This window comes from Curcuma longa, chromosome 5 (assembly GCF_044706935.1).
Source record: "Curcuma longa cultivar G26 ecotype Majalengka, Jawa Barat chromosome 5, ITB_CL_G26_1.1, whole genome shotgun sequence".
NCBI classification, from domain to species: Eukaryota; Viridiplantae; Streptophyta; class Magnoliopsida; order Zingiberales; family Zingiberaceae; genus Curcuma; species Curcuma longa.
This window is the reverse complement of record NC_133865.1, coordinates 10,858,578-10,883,931: the sequence shown is the minus strand read 5'-3', so window position 1 is coordinate 10,883,931 and position 25,354 is coordinate 10,858,578. Positions and strand designations below refer to the sequence as shown.

Sequence of the window (25,354 nt, the reverse complement as noted above, 5' to 3'; positions counted from 1 at the left end):
ATTTCGGCAAATATTAAAAATGATCCTTAATTGGACCGATCTGTTAATTGATAATCAACAGGTATGGAAATGCAAAAGTTGCCATGTTTGGTTGTTTACTTGAGCGGATAGTTAGAGAGTAGGAGATAGACCATATCGGGTCGGGTCGGGTGTGTCTGCGGGCCCGGTGGCGGTTTGCGTTCGGTTTAAATTTCCCCTCCCCCGTTATCAAACGGAGCGGATCGGATCCGATGGCTGTTACCGATCCATCATCGAGGCTTCACCGTCCTCTCTTTTCCTCCGCCCCACTTCCTCCGCACCACCTCCGCCTCTCGTCCCTCTCTCCGAGGGCGAGTGGTCGACCGCCACCTTTTGAACCCTAGAAACCAGAGAGAGAGAGAGAGAGAGAGAGAGAGCCGAAGATCGGATCCAACTTCTCTCCTCCTCCTCCATGGAATTCCACGACTGTTCCACCGACGTTCTCGTCGCCTCCGGCTTCGTCGCGGCGTTCCTCCTCGGCGGCGTCCTCTTCGCCGTGTCCCTTTCCCTCCTCTCGATCCGCCTTCTTCCTCCGCTTTCCCTTTCTCGGATGCGGCGGAGGAGGAGGAAGCCCGTCCGGGTTTACATGGACGGGTGCTTCGACATGATGCATTACGGGCACTGCAACGCGCTTCGGCAAGCGCGGATGCTCGGGGACCAACTCGTGGTTGGGGTCGTCAGCGACGAAGAGATCAAGGTTAACAAGGGACCTCCTGTCACTTCCCTCAGGGATAGGTATATAGATCGATGTATCTCCCTTTTTGTTTCCTGATGATCAACGTTTACTATTTCTTGCGTTTCGTGCTGAAAAGTTTCGATAGTGTTCTTCGTTTGGAATGCCCCCCCTCGTTCCTATACTATCATTTTTCATTATAAATGTTCTTTCCATTAGTTTCGCCTTTTATGCAGCTTTGGTGTCTCATTTAACGACAGTAAATGGCAATGTGCAACCCCAGCTTTGTTAATGCATTTTATTCATATGTTTATTTTGTCTTTCCAATTAAATTGAAGCATTTTTCCCATCCCTCCACTCATCAGTTTTTTCTCCAATTTGATAATTCTCTCTCTCTCTCTCTCTCTCTTTTTTGTTGTCACATTTTTTTCCTTTGCTGTTTACTTGTAGCATTCAAAATTCCATACTGGTTTTACATGGTCTTCGTAGCTTGTACATTCTTTTAAAAAAAAACCTTTGGAGACTTGTTAGTGTGAGATTTCCTTGAATACACGACTTGTTGTTGCTGCGTTCTTATATTTTGTTGGACTAATGAACTATGCTATATCTTATAAACTATCTGTTGCCGTACTTTGTTGGGCTGATGAATTATGCAATATCATCTACTAAACTGGTATGACTATGCCAAAATCCTTGCTTAACTGTCTTTTCAAATATGCATTTCCTGCTTTGTGGATGATTACATTACTACAGATACTACTGGTTCTTGTTTCTATCATCATAAACTATTTTCCACCCATGTTTCCAGCCTTTCCATTTCAACACTTCCAGTGGCAAGGGTTCAGTGTATCTGTTTCAAATAAAAGCTTACCTTTTATAGTTTATTATAAGGTAGGATTTGTTTGTTTCTATCTCACAAGTCAAGAATTTTCATAGCTGTTTACTTTGGACAAATTCTAGAACTATCATTAATCAGGGATTTTTATATTCTTCTATATGTGATTCTATATATATTCTCTATGGTAGGGTGTTAATGGTAGGTGCAGTGAAGTGGGTTGATGAGGTCATTCCAGATGCTCCTTATGCTATCACTGAAGAATTTATGAACAAGCTATTCACTAAATATGACATAGATTATGTTATCCATGGGGATGATCCTTGTGTACTTCCAGATGGTAGGGATGCATATGCCCTGGCCAAAAAGGCTGGGCGCTATAAGCAAATCAAAAGAACTGAAGGAGTGTCGAGCACAGACATTGTTGGTAGTCATCCTGCTCCTGCTTTTAATCATATCTGTATATGGCCAACTCCTTTTTTTTGTCAGCCAGCATAAAAGAGTTAGATAAATTTGTTTGTATCTTGGGATGTATCATATTTGGTATTTGCATGGAAGATAGAACTCCTTATATATTTGGTTTATCTATTTGGTACCAGCTTGACTATAACCTTCCTAGTTCAAAACTTACTAGACTTTTGATTATCAGTTCTTTGATATAACATTTGCATGTTACGAAATCCTCAGTCAAATTATAAAATTACTTACTTTCCCTTATTTTCTCAATTTAATTGTTTGCCCATAGGATGGTTTATAATGTGGGTGTTCTAGTCTTCTAGTTTGCTTGTATTATCCATTTCACTGACTGGCTACATTTGACTTCCTTTACTTTTATAAATGTACTTCAAGCATACTGCTTATGTATAGCAACCAAGTCACATTAGTTGAGTTCTGTCCGTATTATAAATGATACTACTGGTGACATTAATCAACATGTGGTACAACCTTGTTTGATGAGGGCTGTGTGTGGCTTTTGGCAGGCTTTTAGGATGCTAGGGGAAGGAATGAATTGAGACACACATTGAAGTGGGGAAAGCATGAGCTATGGTTGTAAAATGTCTTAAATGGATTATGTACTCTAAACAACAAAGTGGCTTCTGATGAAATTGGCTAAATTTTCCATAAAAATTCCATGGTTAACTATGCTTGGTGTGGAGCAATTCAAGATGAATGACCATTTGAGAAGCTTTTTACCTTGAAATCAAATTCCACTGTGCGACAAAATTTGTGAGGTCAATAGTATGGGTTATTGATTAAAGCGAACAATACCTCGATGTGTGTTGAGTGCAGAATGGGTTACAATATATGCATGATTTGCCACTGGTTAACGATATTTGACTTCTTGACTTTTTGCTAATTGTAATTCAAGCATACTATATGTATAGCAACCAAGCCGCATCAAGGACATTAATTATTGAATAATAAAGAATTCTTAAAAAGGATTAAACTATCATATGATGACATAGTATTTCTTTTAGTCTACATCTTATCATCCTTAGTTAGTTTGTTTATATAGTAGCTTATGTTTCTTTTTGTACTTTCAAAGCTTGTTTAATTGATCTCATATATAATTAATAGGTCGCATGCTTCTTTGTGTGAGGGAGAGATCACTTGGTGGCAGACATAATCCTTCTTCTTTGCAAAGGCAGTTCAGCCGTGGGCACAACCAGAAGCTTGATGATTTGGGTTTTCGGACTCCAACTCGGATATCACATTTCTTGCCTACATCACGTCGAATAGTACAATTTTCAAATGGCAAGGTATTCCCATCATAACTTTCCAAGTTAGACTACATAATTAATCATCTTAAATGCAGTCTAAATTTTTCTTAATGAAAATTTCCTTTAGAAAATTCATTTTCTTGGTTTTGTTTTATTTTAGAAAGCTAAAAGTGGCACCTAAATTTGAAATTTGTTGCAATCTTTTGGAATCATTTTATGGCAATCTTTTCCAACAAGACAACTGCACACTGGTCCATACCTTTATACCAGTAGTGCAGTAAACTTTAGCCTCTTTTACTCTTATTTTTTCTTCACTGGAATTTTGTTATGTGCCACCATTGAGATCTTCTTTATAGGTTACTGCAAGTATTCAACTTCTTTTTTATGTTGTTACCTTTATTTTGTACATTAAACAAGCATTCTATACTAACCCAACATTTGGCATTCTCATAAAGGGTCCAGGTCCTGATGCTCGCATAGTTTACATAGACGGCGCATTTGATTTGTTCCATGCAGGACATGTGGAGGTACACCACTGCTTTATTTCTCCTCAGGCACATCAACAATGAACCTTAGTTGGAAAAACATACAAAAAGTTTATTGCAAATGAGCATATATGACAGTTTGCTTTATTCATCCTTGTCTCATGTGGAATTTTGTAATATTCATTCCTCATTTATGACACTTCGAATATAATCACCCCCTTCTTACATGATGACCATTTGGAATCGATTGCTAGAATTAGCCTCTTTTTTTTCTCCATACTTTTTGGTCTTACTAGATTTTATTAGTTTATATGTAAAATTGTGCTTTGACTTAGAATTTCTGACGTTAAGATATGTTGCCTTGTATAACATTTCTTACTACTCTCATTTATTAGTTACCCATTTTTAAATTTTTTTTTGGGTGCGTGTCTATATTTCTTGCCAGTTCGAAATGGCCAAATACTTTTTGAGTCTAAGCTTGACTACTAGGTTAGACGAGGTGTATAGCTGAATGAAACATACTGTTAAAGAATATAATAAATCATTGCAAAGATTCAAAAAGATTTGCAGCAGCAGGGATGGTTGGGAACAGGAAAAGTGAATTAGAGTCACAGTATTCTCAACTTTTACGAATGAATTACATATGTTCTTCTAGTTATTTGATTAAGTGGTCTATAAATAGTCACTGATAACTATGCAAGCAATATAACATTTATGACATGATAAATTTATTGATGGGATTGGTGTCCCTGGTAGTCATTGTTTATATGCAAATGCTGCTAAAAGGAGCCATGATAGCTCAACTAGTCTGAACTCCGAACTCTGGAAAAGTGGACCAATTTCTCTTAGATCTGATGACAAAGTGAACACCTACCGGTAACAAATATATGCCAAAAAGATGTTGTAGCAGTAGGGATAGTTGGGAACAGGAAAGTGAATTAGACTCACAATTTTCTCAATTTTTATGAACGAATTACAATTTTTTCTAGTTATTTGATTAATTGGTCTAAGTATGCTATTAGGATGTTTAACTAGTAAGCAACTAGCATAAAAAAAAGTCAGTGATACTATGTGAGTAATATAACATTTTATGACATGATAAACTTTTAGATGGGATGGGAGTCCCTAGTAGTTATTCTTTGTATGCCAATGTTGCTTAAAGGAGACATGATAGCTCAACTAGTCTGAATTTTGAACTCTGGAAAGTTGACCCTTTCTCTCAGGTCTGATTAAGTGCCAGTCATAGCCTGTCACATCTAATTACTTCTTGAGACTCACAATATGGTCTTAAGAAATAAAATGCGTCAATCGACCTTACTAGTATTTAGGACACGACAATAAAATGACTATCTTTTATGGTATAAATACTCTTTGAGGAACAAAAGTATCCATTTGGGCTACACACTTTACTGCTGTCAAAATCTTCCCTTTAACTGATTGACTTAGGCATCGGAGTCGGACCTTTCTGCACCAATTCCTAGTGTCTGTTCCTCTGTGATGGGTGCCAAGCCTAGAGAGGTCCACTGTAACACCTAACAATCAAAAACTTCAGGAATATATCCTATATCCTCCAGAGACAACACTTGAAAAGGCTTAGCATGTGTTGCAACACCTGAATGTCTTGACCATTAATGAGTAAAATTCTATGCCTAGGTGAATTTCACACGTTAGTTCAAGTAGCCTGCTCTACCACATTTTGTGCCTGCAATGTTAACCATTTGACATAGTTATATTTAACTTGCACTCTGGATTTTAATATGAAAGCCTGCTACATATCCTCAGAAAAACAATGTGTTGTAAACAAATCACTATTGTTCCAAAGCTAGATATTATAGAGTCTGACAAATCAGTATGCTATATCTTTTATGTTTTCCTAGTTTGAGTTAACCTTTTATTCCATAAACAGCCACCTAGAATATCATGAAGTTTTCTGTCACATGTTTTTTTCCCTCCATGATATTATTAGAAATTTTTGGACAATTCATACACATTTTTTTCTATTTTGAAATAGTGTTTTTGATTTTGCCATGGCCTTTGCTAACGATGATTGGTTTTAATTTTGCTTATAGATACTCCGACTTGCAAGAGAACTTGGAGATTTTCTACTCGTAGGAATTCATACAGATGAAACCATCAGGTTTCTCAAACTACTGAAGCTCTTCCATCTTATCTGTTATTTGTCATTTATTAAAATTATGATTCAATACATCTATGATGCTGCTAGATTGTTTATAAATTTTACAAGTACTGACTCGTAATATGTTAAAGCGCTATACAAGGTGCGCATCGTCCAATTATGAATCTCCATGAGAGAAGCTTGAGTGTCTTGGCTTGTCGTTATGTAGATGAAGTGATTATTGGCGCTCCATGGGAAGTTTCAAAAGATATGGTTAGTATTTACACTGATGTCAGTTTCTATTCTGCAATTTTTAGTAGAAGAAAACAACTGATTTATGATCACTTTAAAAAACTGTGAAGTGAAATTCCTTTATTAATGAGTGTTTCTGGTTGCTTAAAAGTTGTTAATAATGTGAATGATTTTCATGGTTTTGACACTAATTGGATGTAGATTGGACTAGCGCCAATCATCAAAACATCCTAATCTTGGCTTGATCTATCCAAAAATATAAGCAATCTTATGCTTTGATACACAATCTGATTGTAACTCCAAGTTTGTTGAGGTCTCTTTTGAGATCAGTCATTGCTACATGTCAAAACTTTGAAAGATGATATGAGACTTATGTAAAGGTTGTTTATGATTCTTAACTGGTTTTTGTTACATAAGATGACACTTCTTATTGCTTCTGGGCTATTTTATGATTCTCAACTGCTTTTCTTCATCTAAGATAACACTTCTTATTCCCTGTGATGTTAACTTGAAATTTTTAATATTTATCTCCAGATTACTACCTTCAACATATCGTTGGTTGTTCATGGTACAATTGCTGAAAATATGGATTTCCGGAAGGTACTTAACTGATTTTTGGATTCTGTGGCACCATAATAATGTGACTAACTGACTATTCATACTATTGTCTGCTAAATTTACAGGAAGAGACGGATCCATATGCTATTCCAATGGCTATGGGAATTTATAAGCAGTTAACAAGTCCTTTAGATATCACAACAAGCACAATTATAAGGAGGATTGTTTCAAATCATGAAGCTTATCAGGTACTTCCGCATTGTTGCTCATGTCAAGTCAAGTTTTTATTTATTTTATCATATATATTGCTTATACTTGCCACTCTGGAGCACTAAAATATATCGTTGACCTTGCCACATTACTCATGAACAAAATTGACCAGTTAGGTGATATTGTTGTAAATTACTTTAGGTGATTTATTCAATAGCCAGTTCTTATTGCTAATACCTTGCTGATGTCGCTCTCTTTTTGATGTTTGTTAGTAAATAGTAAGATGATTTACAGCAGATAACTATATCGGACCATCCTTTCATATCGGGTTAACCTTTGATTGCTGGATTGAATATTGGCATATACAAGGTTCCATGCAATTGAGAGATTGGTATCAGTCTGAAACACAATTAGTGGAGACTTGTCTTTTCCTGTTTCTAGATTTGAAGATCTTAGTGACTGCATTAAGATGTTAGAAAAATAAAGGGGAAATCTGTTTTTTGGTAGACGGTAGAAGTTGATATAGCTTAGCCTTAAAAACATTTAACCCATAGATAGCAACTATTAAATTTTGGTTCAGGTTGCAACTGTTTGGGTCACTAAATCGTCTTCTTTGCGTCCCATGCGCAGAAACGAAATGAAATGAAGGAAGCCAGTGAAAAGAGTTACTACGATAACAAAACATACATTTCTGGAGACTGACTCCCTGGATTTCAACCAGAGAATTATTATTTTTCGGATCCTCACATTTCTAACACCAGCAAAGATACGGTGGTTGGTGCGATAAGCCCAGAGTAATCGATCTGAGTTCTCATTCTTTTGTTTTCTTCATTAATGTAAAATGCTTCTAGATATAGTTCGATCGGCAGGCTGGAAGCTAGCCATTCTGTGTTTTTTTTTACCTATCTTGTTTCCTATTCCAGCTCTAGTTGTTTTGTTATTGTTAAACGTCCTCAAGGCCATACAAATTCTTCAATGATGGATATGGCCATTTCTCCACGTATATATATAGAATATACATATCTCCCCTTAAGTTTGAACTAACATTGTATTCGTTCTCTTTCCCTTCATCGATATGCTTTTATTTTCCTGGACAACACACAAGGATACTAAGGAATATTATGTCGATTCCTATGCATTATTTATGTATTTTATTTATTTTTTATGATGTAGAAACACTATAAGCATTTGAGAGTAAAAGATGCAATGCCCTTGCCTTCTCGAGTGATGGTAAAAGATGAAATGAATTTTTTAGATAATAAGAATTCAAATCTCATACGAGATATATTATACATTAGATTTATCTATATTTTTTTATGTATCATGGTGTTTGATAGAAAATTTTTATAAAATTGGATCAATCACCTTTATGTGATATTATTTGGATTATAAAGAAAATAAAAATTAGAGAATGTTGCCTTTTTATTATGGAATATATTTACAAGATTCTATGATTTTCTATATAATTTATATAAATTTATCCGTGCAAATGAACAAAAATTGTGATACAAATCATTTCAAGTAAATAGGGTATAAAAATGAATTTTTTTCAAAAGAATAAAAAGAATTAACGAGCACTGAAACGCACGAGATATCTTTTACAAAGTCTGGCTTCCAGAAAAATAAGGCAACGGCAAACAAATCATAAGACATCAATGAGCACTGAATCTCATCTTTCCAATGGTGTTCATTTACACACGGTTTATGATGAAATCTGAACATGTAATCTGAGACTTGTATCATTAAACTGTTGTTACAACGAGGAAAGGAGAAAGAAACAAAAAAATAACCACAAACTTGAGCAAGAAAGAGGAAGAAAACAAGGGACTGGAATTAGAAGAAAGACCACCACCTCCTGTTTCTGGCTGCCAGAGATGTGGCGGTGCTCCGAGACGTCTGAGGATGCCGTTCCCTAGTATCGCGCTGGATTCTCACCTCGCCGGCGGGTTTTTTCAACCAGAAAGCCAAAGCAATCCCAACGATACTAACAATTGGAGCGGCAGCTAGAAACAGCCATCTGATTCTGTTACCTTCGCCTCTTGGTTGATTCAGCTCCTGAGGTTGCTCCACTCTACCTGGCTCAGTGCTTGCGCCGGTGAAGTCGGGAGCTTCCTCGGTCTCCAGCTCAGTAAATGCATAATAGATTTCGACATCTGTGTTCGGCGACTGAGGCTCATGTCTTGCAGTGATGCTATGGTTCCTTTTCGTCTCTTCGTACTCTGGATCATCGGTTGGAAGTTCATGCCGGCAAACTGGGCACGAGTTCCTCAACTTCAACCATGGCAAGATACAGCAAGAATGGTACAGGTGGTTGCAGGGAAGCTGCTTTGCTTCTGTATCAACAACCAATGGATCCTTGCAAACTGCACAAATCTGAGTACCATTCCTCTCATGATCGTTCGAAATGACTATGGCTGGAAGATCCCTCACCGAGGATGCTGATGCCGGAGGTGCACCTCTTCTCGAGCTGTCAGCCTCGGCTAGCTGCTCGAGTATTTCCTCAAACCCTCTTGCGTTGACATAGTCCTCCGGGTTCCCCACATAAGCTGGTTGAAACCCTGATTCTTCAAAGTCGGCGAAGTCATTATCACCGTGCTGTGCTTGAGCTTCGCCAACCCTGAAGTGAAACCAGGCATCATCTTGAGCTGCTCCTCTGCCATCACCATTGGGACTGATATTAGCATCCTGGAATTGCTGCTGTGGGTCGACAGATCTGTTTCCTTCCCAAACAGCCTCTTCCCAATCTTGATCTTCGTCGTCGTCTTGGTCATCAGAGTTCCAGTGATCCAGTCCAGCGTGCATTGGGTCGATGTCTGTGTCACTCGACCCAGAGCTTCCATTCTCCAGTTGCAAAAACAAGTCTCTGTCAAACAAACTATGCCGATCCACAGAGGCATCTGAGTCTCCACCATAACCACCAAAGCTTAAGTTTGAGTCGGATTCTCCAAACATGGAGTCAGATTGATCAAGAACATCACTGTCATTATCAGATAATACAACCTGTCGTCTCCGGGACCTTCTTCGAGCTGCATAATAGCTTGCACGTCGCCGCCGAGCAGCAGGAGTATCACTGCCTCCAGCTTGTGTTTCATCACGACGGTTGGCCAAATTGATCAGTTGCGAAAATCTGCGAGAGAATGAATCCTCCATTGACTCCGAGCTCCAAAGCCTGTCTCTGCTATGTCGCCTTAATCGACGAATGTCTCTCATGTTCAAATTTGTCTGATTATCATCAAGGATCATGATTTTACACTCTCTACAAATGTGGATTGCTTCAAAACCATCATTCACTTCGGTTTCCAAAGAAAAACTTCTTCGGCATAATAAGCATCGTACTCCTGTTGGGCTTGCATGAGGAAACAAGCTTTGGTTTTGGGGCGAATGGTCTCCAGACAACGGCGACTCGACGTAGAATTCCTGAGATTCACCATCCATCTGGGAACCTGATAAACAAATTGTTATGCAAACCGTTCAATATTATCAATAGCTTAAAGCTAGATGAAGCAAACAAGCAGTGCAGGCGATGATTAATGTTTTTGCTTAAATTATTAACATTTACATGTAAAATCATTTCAGGAAAAAAAAAGCTGCTTGCTATCAAGATCAACTATGTAAGCATGGCTTGATAGAAAGTAGACAACAACTATTCCACAAACATTAGTCTTCAACTTCTTTTTCTTCTGAAAAAAAGGTGGAATCCGCCACCTTAGCGGAAGATCTAAAGAGAGATATTTGTAAGAAGATAAATGAAACTTATTAAATGCACGCTATATAAGATAAAGTTGAGAAGGATAAACTATTACATTATCATCGTATAGAATTACAAGTCATGCATTTATTTATTCTATTTGAAACTTAGGCAAAGAATCTAGGTCACGTCAAATATATTTGACACTCCTGAAGTTAGAGCATAAATTTTATATACATATATATAAAGGTTATCACATAACTAGAAAATATTTCACTAGGAAAAAAGTACGTTAATAAAAAAAAATAAACACGAAAATAGTGCAACATAATGAAAACACAAGGCTTTGGATTGTAAAGAGACAAAAACTTTGAAATGTGAAGTTGGTGGCAGTTTTTAAAAGACAAGATAATCTTCTATGGCTGCTTCTCAGACTAAAGACAGCATAGGATCCTAAAAGTTTTTTGAGGATAGATTATAATTGTTCATCAAATGAGGAGTAAAAAGACGAGAACTTAAGTAAAAAACTGATATTACAGTGAGAGTTGAGAATGTTAGAGAGATTGATTAAAATTTTAACATCGACTCCAGAGAAAGAGTATGATGAAGAAGAGATACAACATCCTCTTTCCCTGGAGTAGATGCTAAAATCTAATATACTTTTAATTAGGTCCTATTTGGATCAGGCTGAGCAAGACTTGTTAAGGATTTGCTTCCTGTGGACAAGAAATCAGCCCCACTAAGGCCGGTGTTGTCACTGCCATATAACAAATCCATGTTTCTCTACAGAAACTCATTTCCCAGGTGGATGGAAGTGACTAGATGGCTCAACCATTTCTCAAAACTGCAACAACAAAAAACGCAGGCCCTCTAGAAGCACAATAATAGGCGGCTGGTGAGGTCAATGACCACTTGGAAAGATACTTGAGGGTTCCAAATGGATTCCATAGATCTTAGAAGTCCTTCAAATTCCATTGGCAAGTCGAGAAGAGGCTAGATAAATGGTGTATGGGAGGAAAGCTATGTCAGAACATGGAAAGAAAGAAGATGCTTTATCCCAGTGAAGAAAGTGATATCAAAGATCAGCAAGCATGATGATGATCCAACACCATAACTAGTCCTATATCCCTCATCTAGAGGAGATGTTGAAGTGGAGGGAGGAATGATGCTATCGAGGACCCTGATGCTTTGGCATTGCAAGGACACTAGCAATTTGTGTTGTTAATATTGTGGTTCTATAGGAGAGAGGAGCACCACAGGCAAAAGGGGAAACCAATTAGGAGAAAAAAGGATTTACATTGGAGGAAAAGAAAAGGTTGGAGAGGAAAGAAAATTAGGGTTTATACAGGTAAAGAATTGTGGCCTTCTGCTTAGGAAATTGAAGAAGGAAACCCTAACCATAGCAGAGTAACCCACTCAGATATTAAGTTGAAAGGAATAAAATATTGCATTAATATTGTAGAGCTGCAACTCGTATATTTATAGTCCCCTCCAACAAAATTAATTTTATCTAAGCATAAGACTAAGCTATTTGTCATCTAAAAATATATACAGTTATCATCATCCATCAGTGTTACTCCCACCTTCAGAGTCGGATAATGCCATAAGATTTAGACACTTTCAACATCAACAAGGCTTAGCCAATCCTCCACTTTTTTTTCATATAAGCTTGGGACTGACATTTAGAGTTTTAATGAACAAATGAAGGCAAATGGGAGGAAAAAACTCAACAGTTTTGTCAGCGAAGGAACCTCTGATCTTGCTCCAGTAATTTTTCTATTTGATGAATTCACTTCTTTGACACAAGAAGATTTATATAAGAGTTCATTATTCTCAAGACTGGGAAAAAAAATACAATGCTGCAGTCCTATGGGTGATTGGAGAGTTCACAATGCAATACTAGTTCAACTATTAATGTAAGAGTTCAGCAAAAGAGATTAAGAATGTCAGTAGATGCCCAACCTGTAGAGCTGAAACTTATATGCTAGTGAATCATGATATACCTATCATCAATAAAGGTTATCTTCTATACTATTTGTTTGCACAACAAAGTTACAAAAAGTACACATACATTGTTGAATTTTATTACAGTTGCAAGATATTAACAAACAACTTCATGTCATCAGAAGCTCATGATCCTTCTAAATATATGTCATATTCGTGAAGTGCCAAGAATAGCATAGTACAAAAATAAATAAGCTCTCATTTTTCTCTACTATACAAGGCAATTAAGTGCAAACATAAGTCATCTTTCATTAAATCTAGGTGTTATCAATATATAAGAATCACCAGAATTATAAATGACAATAAAACTTCCCCAAAAAAACAGAGGACATCCTAGCCCCATCATATTAGGGGCATCTAATTAAAGTCATCAAGTTCCTACATAAAGAACAAGACATACTTAGCACAGTGAGTAAATAATAATTGAGACCTCAGGATATAAAATAGCTGGAATAATTAAAATCAGACAAGTGAAAGTAAGAGTTTTTGCAAACTATAACTAAGGATATTGAAATAATTTATGAATACAATCAAGAAATCAAGCTTACTTGTCCTATTCACCTAAGGCGATGAATCATAATGTTTGAAAACAACAAGAAATCAAGCTTACTTGTCCTATTCACCTAAGGTGATGAATCATAACGTTTGAAAACCACAAACATTTTCATATAGTGTGATGGCATCATCCAACCTTGATGCACAACTGGTGCAAGGCTGCTGTCCACCAAATGATGCTTGAAAACAAGGTGCTAGATTGTTGAACAAGAATTAGTGCCAAACATGAGAAGTTGTCAAACAGATAAGGATGCATATGATAGAGGTAATGCATGCAGTGCTAGGAGGATAAGTCAAGCAATGAGAGGAATATACGTGTGAATTCATTTCCTGTCTGCATATCATTTCCAAGATAGCTTTTGGCAATGTCACATTCGATAGTATGATAGTATTAGATCTAGTATAAGAAAGCCGATGCAGTGTTAGGTTGGATCGTGTCAGATTTATTACTGAGACAAGTCAGATTTGCACTTCTAATTGAAAAGGAAATACGCAATAAACTATCCAAATCTCTGAGGTAACAAGCTACAGGGAAATCCACATTTTTTATCAAACATTCAGCCCATCACCTATCATCTTAACTTCGTGAACAAAAATGTGTAATGTTGACCGCCGCAAATGCAAACACGCTTAAAATTATTTATCAATCAGACTATCTTATTGGACAAACAAACTTTGTTTCTTTGATGAGCTAACGATCTCTGAAATGAGATCACATTTCAGATTTTAAAAGAAATAAAATCTTTATGTGACTACTATTGGTTGAACAATATTTGGAGAAGTCTGTATCCAATAATGGAGCATTATCACTACCATTCTCATATTTCAAGTTTGAGTAATGAATTGATCCTACATTTTTCAGACATTTTCAATTGATGGAGCAAATATAATGGTATCTCAAAAGCCTGATATTTTTATTCACATATTTCCTCTCTATTCTCATGTTTTTTTTTATCCCTTGTATTTGTTCCTTCCACAAACTTGAAAAGAAAATATCAATTACCATTTTCTCCTAGCTTTTTTAATGTTAAGTATACCTGTGCACTGGCAAATCCCAATAGAGCTCACTGGTGGTACAATTGCACCAAATGATCTCTAGGCGTCAAGGGTGATGATAAATTTATCAAAGGAGTTTACATAAATTTTATTTATCATTGCACCCAGCAGTTAGTCATCCGGTCATGCTGGTAGTTGCATTCTTTTTTGTATTTAAGTTAACAAAGGTTCAAGTACCTACTAACATAATACATCTTTTTTATGAAAAATCCCTATCAAGTCTTTTTTTCAGTAATATCTATGATTAGTGTTTATAATATTCAAAAATATTATGGACCAATTTTTTCTTTAATAAAAAATATATTTCTAAACTTTAGTATTAACAATTTTTTCACAAATGTTATTTTATTGATATTCTCATCATGCTTTGTATTATATGTGCTTCCATAATTCTTGCTCCTAATGGGTTAATCCTCTTTTTTGTTAAGTAAAAAAAATCTATTACCAAACCAATTTTATTATGTTTAGTGTATTGTTTTTGTTTTTAATTTTCATAGTTAAACAATAGATAAGATGGAAAATTGAATAATTGAAAATTTATGGTTATATATTAAATGCTATTAATGATTGACAATCTTAACTTATAAAAGTTCATAATATACTTTTTAACTTTGCAACTCTAGTTGCAAATGATAATGTTATTTTCTTTGGTCAGATATAATTTGCTTGTTATTTATATTTACTTTCAACTAGTTTACTAATCACATCACATATTCACATCATTATCAAAATGTTCATACTATCTGAATAATATCCAATTTAACTCTAATGGAAACAATTAAAGTAAGATCTTGCTAAAACTTAGTTTACTTCAATTCAACTAGAGTGAGAATATGAAATATTTTGCCCAAAATGATAATTATCCAACCCAATGTCCAATTGAATTTTTTTTTGCCGTGCTTTCTTAATAATTAAGCTGTTTGTCCACTATTAAAAAAGGAAATACCCTTATAAAATCTAAGAATCAAGCATAACCTATCTAAATAATTAAAAAATAGATATACAATTGATATAAATTCATCTTAAAGTTATATACTTTATGGTAGTGTATCATATCTAACCTTGATTATGTATATTCTAAATGTGAAAAGATTATCGATACTCTGTATATTCCCTGTTGCAAAGGCATAGTTAGATATAAGAATGTTTTTATGGCTAATGCTTTTTCTAGTAATGACTTCGCCCCACAAATCTTTGGGTCTAGGATCTGGTACTATGCTTGTGACAATGTAAAGTTCCTATGGTTAATTTCATCCATTTCACATATGTGAAATATATATATATATATTCTACCTTTCCGATCAAAAGCTAATTTTGAGTATGAGGTACGTTAAACAATTCTGGTCAGAGGAATTTTAGTCCCACATTGACTTGAGATGAGAGGCTTTATTATAGTGTATCAAGTAGCTCCCTCCTTCCCCTTGAAGCACATTTTAAGAAAGGGAAAAGCCAAAAAAATGATCTAAAAATAAACATCTCCTCGAGGTGGTGATGTGTTTGTGCTAGCATGCAAAAGATGTTCTCTTCGGTTACTACACTTATAGGCACAACAAAAATGCTATTGTTTTTTCAACTAAAGGTGGCTAATAAGAGGAACATGAATTTCACAATAGTTAAAGATGAGGAACCTATACACTTCTATGAGCCAAGGTAATCCTTACCACAAGGCACTTACAAGAAACAAAGACAGAAATGGTCTTTTTTGCTTGGGTGAAAATAATAGCAACATACCTTCAGGTTTAAGTTAATGTGCAAAAATAATCTCATTGGATGAGAACATGAGGTTTCAACTTCCTACATACAGGCTTTGATAAGGGAGACTTTAATCCCACGTTGGCTAGGGGCCTTGTACCTTTATAAACCTCTAGACAGGAGCTCCTCGCCTCCTAATGAATACATGTATTTTGAGAAAGGGAAAATCCATGAGGATCTCATTCCACTCCAGATCCATTTCAAACAATAGATCAACAAACTTGAGAGCTCTGGTTAATGTCCAAAAAATTATGACAAATGACATTTTTAATGCAAGGATTAAACACTTCCAAGTCCCATAAGGAGGAATTTTTCAGAACCTAAACAAAGTTGTAGGATCAAGAAAACACAATTGTGTGAGAATGACTGCATAGATAATTCATATTAATTGATCATCTTGGAAATATGCAAGTTAGAGATGACTTTAACACATTTCTATGAACAATAGTATTGAATCTTATGAATAAAATCTAATCTACGCCCCTATACATGATAACCCATAGAAGTAAAGTCAAGAATATGCATAATTGTGTTTAGAAAAAAAAACATACAAAGTGATTGCTGATGCATTACAACAATATGTGGGAAAAAACCTGCCCTATCCAACATAACTCCCAAAATTTCACAGCATTTCAAACATTTCTTGGTTAGTTTCTACAAATTTTCTGCATATCAAAACATCAATTCCTACGGACTCTCACACTTTTTGCAGTTATCCCAGCATTGGTTAAACTAAAGGACTCATTTTGAGAACTGCGAAACCTAGCAGACAATATGTCAATGCAAGATTTTCCTTCGTTCAGATCATTGCCTTCGATTTGTCACAGCATTTCAAACATTTCTTGGTTAGTTTCTACAAATTTTCTGCATATCAAAACATCAATTCCTACGGACTCTCACACTTTTTGCAGTTATCCCAGCTTTGGTTAAACTAAAGGACTCATTTTGAAAACTGCGAAACCTAGCAGACAATATGTCAATGCAAGATTTGCCTTCGTCCAGATCATTGTCTTCGATTTGTTACATATGCGCATATATTCCGGACAGGAAACCAAAACCAATCTATTAAAAAGAAAGGAAATCCTGGAGGTTGAACCTCACATACATACATGCGTGATAGGTAGGATGAGAGATCGCAGAGCAATCAAAAACCGATCTTTCGAGAACACAATTTCTTACCTCACCGTTGCTCTTCTAGCATGAGATCGCGATGGCACGGGCGAGAAAACTCGAGCTGGCTGCTGCTGGGCAACAAAGGAATCGATCAGACAAAACTAGAGGTAGAAGTCGACGGAATCCAAAGAGGGGATTGCTAGGGTGCCTGGAGCAAGGGATCGGCGATTAGGACCGTAAATTTCACGGCAGGAAGTTGGAGGAAAGGGGACGAGGCATGGCGTTAGCGAGGAACACGGATTTGTAGCTGCCGATAAACCGGACCAAGATCCGGTCGAACAGTAGACTCGGGACAGCCAGATCGAACCAGGTCAGTGAACCGGCCCTTATCGTTGGCATTCAACGCTCCAATACATATACCATATTTATTTTATGGATTTTTTATTTAAAAAAATAAAAAATTATTGATTATCCAATTTACATTGAATTTGAAGTGCTGAAAAATATTGATTGCTTTCATTAATTCTGTAGATTTATCATAATAATGAATATTTATGAATTTGGATTCTTTCTAATTTGAAGAATCTAATTTGATTATTCATTTAATTTATATTTCTCAATTACAATAAGATTGCCTAGCATTGAGCTTGTTTGTTTGCACTAGGGCACAACTGAGTTAGTCATTGTATGGTATATTTGTAAAATTGAATAAAATTCGGGTCGATCCTCAAAGTTCAAGATTACAAGAAATTCCCTCCGATTCGATATGGGGATTAACTTTTGACGGAGGGTTTCCTAATTTACTCCCTCCCAATGATGTTGGATAGTAAGAGGAGGCACCAAGATGATAGTATTTCACCTGTTGTAGAATTATTTATTCATCTATTTACACTCATGACGTTAGCCATGAGCTATCTCAACTTTCTTATAATTAATTTATTTATTTATCTATTTAGTAAGGGCTTCACCCGTATATTGATCACAACAATGATAATATTACACTGTACAAAACCAATGTCATCTCACCATACGCTCACACTTTAAACTACACTGTACAAAAGCAGCATAAACATTTAAATGATAATAATAATAATAGTAACATTTAAAACCATGAGCAACTCTCTGTTGTACTACGGTGGAAGCTATGGCAAACACAGCAATATTATGCATCGAGATCACCATTTTACAAGTTTCAAACCTGGAAAAGCAAAATAGAAGGTTTCAAATTCCATATTGCATCAAGATCATCACCACTTTTTGTATAAGAACATATTGGCTTTAAGAACTGGCAAATGTGTATGCCATATTGGTGGTTGTCCCAGTTTAGTCTCACATCTAAAGTTGAACAACTAAGTTGAACTTAAGAAATATCAAGCCGCAAAGGTCGTGCAGTGAACCATTCGCAATCAATTTGGTGACACAGTTATAGACTTTGTAAAAACTAACATGCTGGCTTTGATGGCTGAGAAATGATGTGTATGCATTGGTTTGTCTCAGTATTTCATATAACCAAAATTGTAGTACAGCTAAGTTGAGCTTAATGATCTCGGGTCGCATGGTTAGAACCTAGCAATGCTTCACATCTCTGATAGGAAGCAGAACAAACAAGCTAGCTTTGATTGCCGAGCATGCAACTCGAATTGATTGTCTCAGTTGCTCGCATCTTGTATAAACCCACTCATGTCAATTGGCAGTAGAACTAACATGTTATTTTGATGGCTAAACAATGTGTTTATTGCATTGATCATCTCAATTTAGTCTCACATTGAAAGTTGTACACTCGAGTTGAACTCAACTATATCGGGACACATAGTAGGAACCAATCAATGTTTCACATCACCGATAGGCCAACTCATGCAATTGTCAGTAGAAGGGCCATTACTTCAAGTTAGGGTTAGCGAGATGATTCTTCAAACGTATATATCAGATGGTATAAATTTAAACAACTAGAAACTTCAAAGATATTGAAAAAGAGAAATACCTAGCTAGCAATTTTGCTGGAAAGCCATTCCAGCCCCTCATACAAACCGTCACCAGATGTTGCACATGTGCTCTGTATGTACCTATTAATCAACACCCATTTTCATGATCAAAGAGTAGTTAACAACAATATGAGCAATGACACTGCCAAGAAACAAAAAGTCAATCAGTATTCAAACTACACTGAAAAAATCATAAGACCATATAGTTAGCGAGACAATTTTATAGTCATAGTTTTTTCTCATTTCTTTAGTGGAAGGTTTAGGCAATTGGTTCTTCCTCACCAGAATGACAGATTTATGGAACATGTTGGAACGATAGCATGGACTTGCATAGAACACAATAAAAGTGTAAGACCATATCAATAACTCCAATTACAAGAATGAATGTTATGAAGGATGGGGTAAGTTGGTTGCATATTTGAAAATAAAAAAGATTTAAGGGATTTGAAAAATAGAATGATAGAGAAGAAAAGTCAGAGTTGAGCAACAAAATGTCAATGTAGTGCCAAAAGCCAGAGGGGTAGTATGGTGTTTGATTCCAGTAGTAGTCTTAACCACCAAACCTTGCTTAGCATGAGCATATAAAATCTAGCATTTCTAGAAATAATATGAACACGAAGCATCATACCAATGCCGCTTGTGCAGAGAGTGCAGACCAAGCTTTTCAGTAATTTCAGCGACATTCATTGCATTTGGTAGATCTTGCTTATTTGCAAATACAAGCAACAAAGCATCACGTAACTCATCCTGCACACACACCATGGCCAGAAGCAAGTCAGACACTGATACTACCACCATTTATTTTGTATTTTGACGTTCAACCAATCTTGACTCGTCATTTCCTTTAAATCTTGTTCTACCAGGAATTATCATAGAGGTGGCCATTTATTTTGGATTTTGATGTTTCTACCAATTCTGTCTCATAATTTCTTCTAAAACATTCACTTTGCTGCTTCAAAATTTTGTTTATTATTATTATATATAAAAAGATAGAAAAGATAAGTGGGCAACTTTGGCATCGAATAAGCATCAAACATGAAGAAGCATACAAATTTACATGGAAGCACACGCTACAAGTTATCATGTACTCTACTTTCAAGTAAAGATACCACAGAGGTGAACCTACCTCATTTAGCATCATGTGCAGGTCATCCCTGGCCTCCATAATACGGTCTCTGTCGATGCTGTCAACAACAAAAATGAGTCCTTGGGTATTCTGGAAGTAGTACCTCCATAGCGGTCTAATCTGTTTTGATAAGGCAGAGGAAAAATAAATCAAAAACAGCTATCAAATAAACTCTAATTCTTTCATGCAGAGTTTATAAAACCTCTGATCGAGTGCATTATCATCATTATCTCAAAGATGTATGTGGTTGAACTAAGTTATAAAACTATATCAAGTTACCTTACTTTGGCCACCCACATCCCAAACGGTGAAACTAATGTTCCTGTATTCCACAGTCTCCACATTGAATCCTGAAAAGGGAGGAAACTTTTTGAGTGTGAACAATTAGGGGGGAAAAATATTTTTCTTCTATGAACAGTGGCATTCAGTAAGAAACTAGTCTAAGAGGAATCTGTGATATGACCAAACTCCCATGTTTCAAGGAAACTATCTTAAGAAGATGAATACTAGTTGCCAACTTATGGAACTTAAAAATTCAAAACGTCATATAGGCGGATTCCCTAATGCCTTGGACTCAAGAGTGTAGCCATACCATTTTCAAAAACATTTCTGTAGCAACTGGTCTAGAAATCTAAGAGTCCTGACAATTAGTTCATAAATTTGAGGAGATCCTTAGAGGAACTGTTGAGTTGATATTGATGCATCAGCCCCAGCCCCATCTAGATGAGCCATAAGATTTGGTACAAATAAAAGTACGAGCTTTGAGGAACCTTCTTCAGACCAATGACCAAAACTCTGAACAGTGTAAGTCTTATCTGTAGACCTAGATTCTGTAAAAGGCTTTTCATGTGTTAAATTAATGGATTTATAACCGAAAACATTTGTGATACTCAACAAACTATAAGCAAAGATGACAGAAATTTAGCATTTCTTCCAAATTTTAGAACTTTTTTATTGCTTTCGATTTTTTTTAGCATAATAAAAGCCAAAAAAACTAATGGAGCTGAACCAAGGCATCGGAAAATAGGATAACATCCAACCTTTAACCACTCCCTCAAAATTGCAATCTTGCATAATAAGGTCAATCATCAAAACCATTTTTTTTGTTTGAAGCATCACACAGCAAGTCAAGAACTGTACCAACGGTAGGGATCGTAGTAACGACTTCTCCAAGCTTAAGCTTGTACAGGATCGTGGTTTTTCCAGCCGCATCCAGTCCAACCATCAAAATCCTCATCTCCCTCTTCGCAAAGAGCCGGCTAAAAAGCCTGGTAAAAGTAAGCCCCATCCCCTTTACCACTGATAAGCACAAAGATCCAACGCCAAAGAAAAAACCAACCAAGAAACAGATCAAGCAGCTGCAATCCACAACATCAACACCGGAACGGATTAGAACGAGAAAAAAAAACTCAACAACTCAAGACAAAGAGAGAGAAAAATAGATCAATCTTCGTAACGAGTGATTCACATGGAACATAGGAAGCATGGAATGTAATGCGAGGAATTTTACCGTAGCGATTTCAACTTCTTGGACTCCGCTTCTCCAGCAAGAAGAAGAAGAGGAAGAACGATGCGGACGAAATCGAAGAACCTAATCGCTCCCCTTTTATAGATGGTAGAGTACCGTTGTTCTACGCGGCACGTTGTCGTTCGCTTTCGCTGGTGGGGCTGTAAACCGGGAAGGGTGCCATGTCACGAGGTTAAAGCAGACCGTTAGATTAAAATCGGTATGAATCTGCACCGTCAGATTTACAGAACCGTGATTATCGGATCCGGTCCGGTTCGATCTGGGATTTGAAGTTTCCTCTGCTTGCGCACGTTGACTTTAGTCAAAATGGTGAGGAGTCGACGTTAAGAAAACAAATGAAAAACGCTACTAATAATTGTTTTTTTAGCAATCAATTTTCAGTTGCTTAAGGTTGAAGGTGCTTCCGGCTAAGACCCAATTTATTAGGTAGAACGAATAGATTAACGGTATGTTAGGGGTCGGTATGATTTGGTCCAAAAGGTCAAGATCTGTTTTGATTCGATGACATGTTAAACAGAAGACATGATTATAGGCTGACTAGCTTGGTCCCATGTCGACAACCTCGACTTGATATTCGATTCAGGTCGGGATCCAATACCCAACTCGGCGTTCGACTCAACTCGGGATCCCATATCTAATCTCTCTCACAACTCAACTCTGGTTCAACACCCGACTCCGAGTCCCGAGTCCCAGCCGCTCCACTGAGTCTCCTCCCGACCGTATCATACCCTATCTCGACCTCAAGGCTTATCTCAGCTAACTTCGGCTCGAGCTTTCTCTGCAGACTGCGCTCCGCCTCCTCAGTGTCTTACACTACACTCAACCGACTCCACTCTGTTCAGTCACTCATTCAGTTGGACAGGCCACCGCCAGAAGGGCACATGCAATCATTTGATATCTCGGGTACCTGATCTACCTCATTAATATGGCATGATAACGTAGTCTGATGTCGTATGTATGGGTGATAAAATTTTTTACTACTATCTCCACAATGGCATGATATTGTCCACTTTGGGCCTAAGCCCTCATGGTTTTGCTCTTGGGCTCTATATTCCCCTTTAAACTCATGATCCTAGATGAGACATCTCGTCATTGACAAGATCTCCACTGAGAGATATTCTCCTTAACTAAGATAAAATAATTTTTCATTGTTCTCTTTCATAAGTCTATATATCTCCCTCTCCTTCACGGATACATGTACGCGCACAACACCCATCACCATTCTTTTCATATTCCTGTATTTTCTTTTCCTTCTCCAGTTGAATCTGACTTGAACATTGGAGCGGTTGAATCAGGGCACATCTCATTCCCTTCTTCTTTCCTGTAGTTCAGAGCTTAGTGAAAGTCAGAGCTCATTATTCTTGTCCTTCGCTACTTGTGTCTTGTGGGTACTACCTTGGTTGTCAATCTATAAGTGGTGGCCTACGACTCATCCGATCTCAACCAGAACACGGTAGATTTCTGATTTAAACTAATGGGATCGACTGATTCAATCAGACTCCAAGAATACTAATCTTGTAAAAAAAAAATGCATGATGTTGCGCCCACTCCTTCCCCTCCTCACCCAACTTCTGCTACCGCCATTACAGATCCCTCAAAGATGCAATCCTTCACGTTGTCGTCGAAGAGGGCCTCCACGTTGTCTGTCCTCTCGTGGCCGCTGGAGAAGAAGCTCAGGTCGAAGCAGTGGTCGATGAAAGGATTCCAAGGGATCATGTTATCTTCTTCTGCATGCAGCAATACCACGAGCCATGACTTGAGGTTCTTCAGAGTTGCAGTACTCTTGGTTCACCTCCGGAGGAGGAGGAGCGCCTATGGCTGTGGGAGTTAGCTTTGACATACTCTGCATCTCCTCGTACTCTTTTTTGTAGGTATCGAACTGGATCCAATATATATATATCTGTTTATCTATTATTAATCACAAATGTAAATAGATTTAAGTACCGATCAGATTAGTACTTACTGAAAAATTGAGAGCTGTTTCAGGACCCTAGTATTTGAGTGCATGCAGCTTCCTCATTATCATAAGCTTCTAAACAGGAAGGAGAAGGCGAGCTCTGTTACCGCGTCCACTGCTCTCTTCTGGACCGACCCATTCAAAATTTGATCATCCATATCTCCATCAATGGCTGCAATTAATCTATCTCTGATCCAATGGTGGAAGTCCATCTAGATCCGATTCAAGGGCTCTGATTTAGATCCATGATATTGATCTACCCTATCTTTGACTTGGATGGACTAGATCTTGATGGATGACTTAAATCTCTTCAGATCTTGAATGGACGGTTTAGATTGCTTTAGATTGGATCTCCTCATTTAAACCTAGCATTGAGTTTAGATTTGGATGGATCTGATTTGAATCTATGACCCCTTGATTTTCTACAAAATCATATTCAAATATTAGCATAAAATACCACAATTATGAGATAATTTGTATTAAAGACTAAAAATAATTCTAACTTGTGAAATGTAGTATAAATACTAATTTAAACACATGAGAGATTTTTTAAAAAAGACAAATATAGGAGGTTGATTATCATGATAAAATGATGGTTATCAACTGCCTATGTTATCCTTAATTATGTCCTTATACCAAATACAAATTGGACTCTTATTCTTCTGCATATGTATTTCTTGAATACTCTTTTACTTGAAGTGCATACCTTTGCCTTGATATTTTCTTTTCCAAGGTCTTTGTCTCTCGTTATGTTCATTTTTATCAAGACTATTTTTTCCTATGTCAGTTCTCCCTCTACTATTTACACTTGAATCCTTGTCCAATCTTGTCTCCTCTAGTATGGTCTATCTTATTCCATCCTCGCCAGTGGCTGAACTCTCGCACACAAATCTCAGCTTGTGCTCCACTCTCACTCATGCTCTTCATCCACCACCTCCTACACCTCCCCATGCACCAAACAACTCACCACCATCTTCATCCTCTGTCTCTCACCCCATGACCATCCGATCCAAAAATCATATCATCAAGCTCAATCACAAATACTCCCTCATCACTACTACTGCCTATGCTAATCATGAACCTACATGTGCCACCACTACCCTTCGGAATCCATAGTGGTTATTCGCCATGTTAGCTGAATTTGATGCTCTTCCTTGCAATGCCACCTGAGATCTTGTTCCTCCACAGTCTACTCACCTACTCAAAATCTCATTGGTTGTAAGTGGGTGTTGTGCATCAAACGTCATTCTGATGGGTCTGTTGAACGCTAAATCTTGTTGCAAAAGGTTTTCATCAACATCTCAGGATTGATTTTCATAACACCTTCAACCCTGTAGTTGAGTCAGTCATCATTCACACTATCTTGAGTATTGTTGTGCAATAGGGTTCGCCCTTGCAATAACTTGACGTAAATAATGTTTTTCTTCATGGCTCCTTAGATGAAGATATTTTTATAGCCCAACCTTTAGTATTCCTTGATCGCAACTATCTCACTTATATTTGCATGTTAAATAAGGTCATTTATGGTCTTAAGCAGACCCCGTGTTTAGTTTCAGGAATTTCACAATGTTCTCCTTCATCTTGGTTTTTCAAACTCTCAATCTAATGTCTCTTTATTCTACATCGTCAATGGCACACAGTGTATTTTTTGATATATGCTGATGATTTAATTCTTACAGGTAATCATGCGCCTCTCATTGATGATATTGTTAAGCAACTTGTATT

General features: G+C 36.9%; 3 protein-coding genes across 6 annotated transcripts; 1 reads left to right on the top strand and 2 right to left on the bottom strand.

The window, feature by feature from the left end:
- The first annotated feature begins 318 nt into the window (after positions 1-318).
- LOC141829248 (ethanolamine-phosphate cytidylyltransferase-like) lies at positions 319-7,910 on the top strand. Its single transcript, XM_074716677.1, has 9 exons — positions 319-753; positions 1,718-1,953; positions 3,105-3,286; positions 3,703-3,774; positions 5,802-5,869; positions 6,001-6,121; positions 6,635-6,700; positions 6,784-6,906; positions 7,499-7,910. The coding sequence occupies exons 1-9, from the start codon at positions 431-433 to the stop codon at positions 7,568-7,570; spliced, it is 1,263 nt and encodes a 420-aa protein (XP_074572778.1). The 5' UTR covers positions 319-430; the 3' UTR covers positions 7,571-7,910.
- A 603-nt stretch (positions 7,911-8,513) lies between these two features.
- LOC141829246 (uncharacterized) lies at positions 8,514-17,290 on the bottom strand. 4 transcript variants are annotated; one of them, XM_074716674.1, is made up of 3 exons: positions 17,103-17,290; positions 15,903-16,057; positions 8,514-10,311 (listed from the first exon to the last, which is right to left on the bottom strand). In XM_074716674.1, exon 3 carries the CDS (start codon positions 10,301-10,303, stop codon positions 8,702-8,704), a length of 1,602 nt encoding a protein of 533 aa, XP_074572775.1. In that variant the 5' UTR covers positions 10,304-10,311; positions 15,903-16,057; positions 17,103-17,290; the 3' UTR covers positions 8,514-8,701. The 4 variants fall into 4 exon arrangements, with proteins under 4 accessions (XP_074572775.1, XP_074572776.1, XP_074572774.1 ...); XM_074716675.1 differs by having other exon boundaries at positions 16,024-16,057; XM_074716673.1 differs by lacking the exon at positions 15,903-16,057.
- Positions 17,291-18,166: 876 nt separating this feature from the next.
- Positions 18,167-21,708, bottom strand: LOC141828962 (ADP-ribosylation factor-like). Its single transcript, XM_074716357.1, has 7 exons — positions 21,655-21,708; positions 21,285-21,502; positions 20,424-20,494; positions 20,145-20,264; positions 19,647-19,765; positions 19,018-19,099; positions 18,167-18,234 (listed from the first exon to the last, which is right to left on the bottom strand). The coding sequence occupies exons 2-6, from the start codon at positions 21,430-21,432 to the stop codon at positions 19,018-19,020; spliced, it is 540 nt and encodes a 179-aa protein (XP_074572458.1). The 5' UTR covers positions 21,433-21,502; positions 21,655-21,708; the 3' UTR covers positions 18,167-18,234.
- Between the last annotated feature and the right edge of the window lie 3,646 nt (positions 21,709-25,354).

Bases quoted from the DNA above. Each gene is read 5' to 3' on its own strand.
- LOC141828962 (XM_074716357.1), bottom strand. From the start codon at position 21,432: ATGGGGCTTACTTTTACCAGGCTTTTTAGCCGGCTCTTTGCGAAGAGG. The intron at 20,495-21,284 runs GTACAGTTCTTG...CTCCCTTTTCAG, and splicing joins TACTACGATCCCTACCGTTG to GATTCAATGTGGAGACTGTG. The intron at 19,100-19,646 runs GTATGATGCTTC...GTTGATTAATAG, and splicing joins TCTCTGCACAAGCGGCATTG to GTACATACAGAGCACATGTG.
- LOC141829248 (XM_074716677.1), top strand. From the start codon at position 431: ATGGAATTCCACGACTGTTCCACCGACGTTCTCGTCGCCTCCGGCTTC. The intron at 3,287-3,702 runs GTATTCCCATCA...ATTCTCATAAAG, and splicing joins TACAATTTTCAAATGGCAAG to GGTCCAGGTCCTGATGCTCG. The intron at 3,775-5,801 runs GTACACCACTGC...TTTTGCTTATAG, and splicing joins TCCATGCAGGACATGTGGAG to ATACTCCGACTTGCAAGAGA.
- LOC141829246 (XM_074716674.1), bottom strand. From the start codon at position 10,303: ATGGATGGTGAATCTCAGGAATTCTACGTCGAGTCGCCGTTGTCTGGA.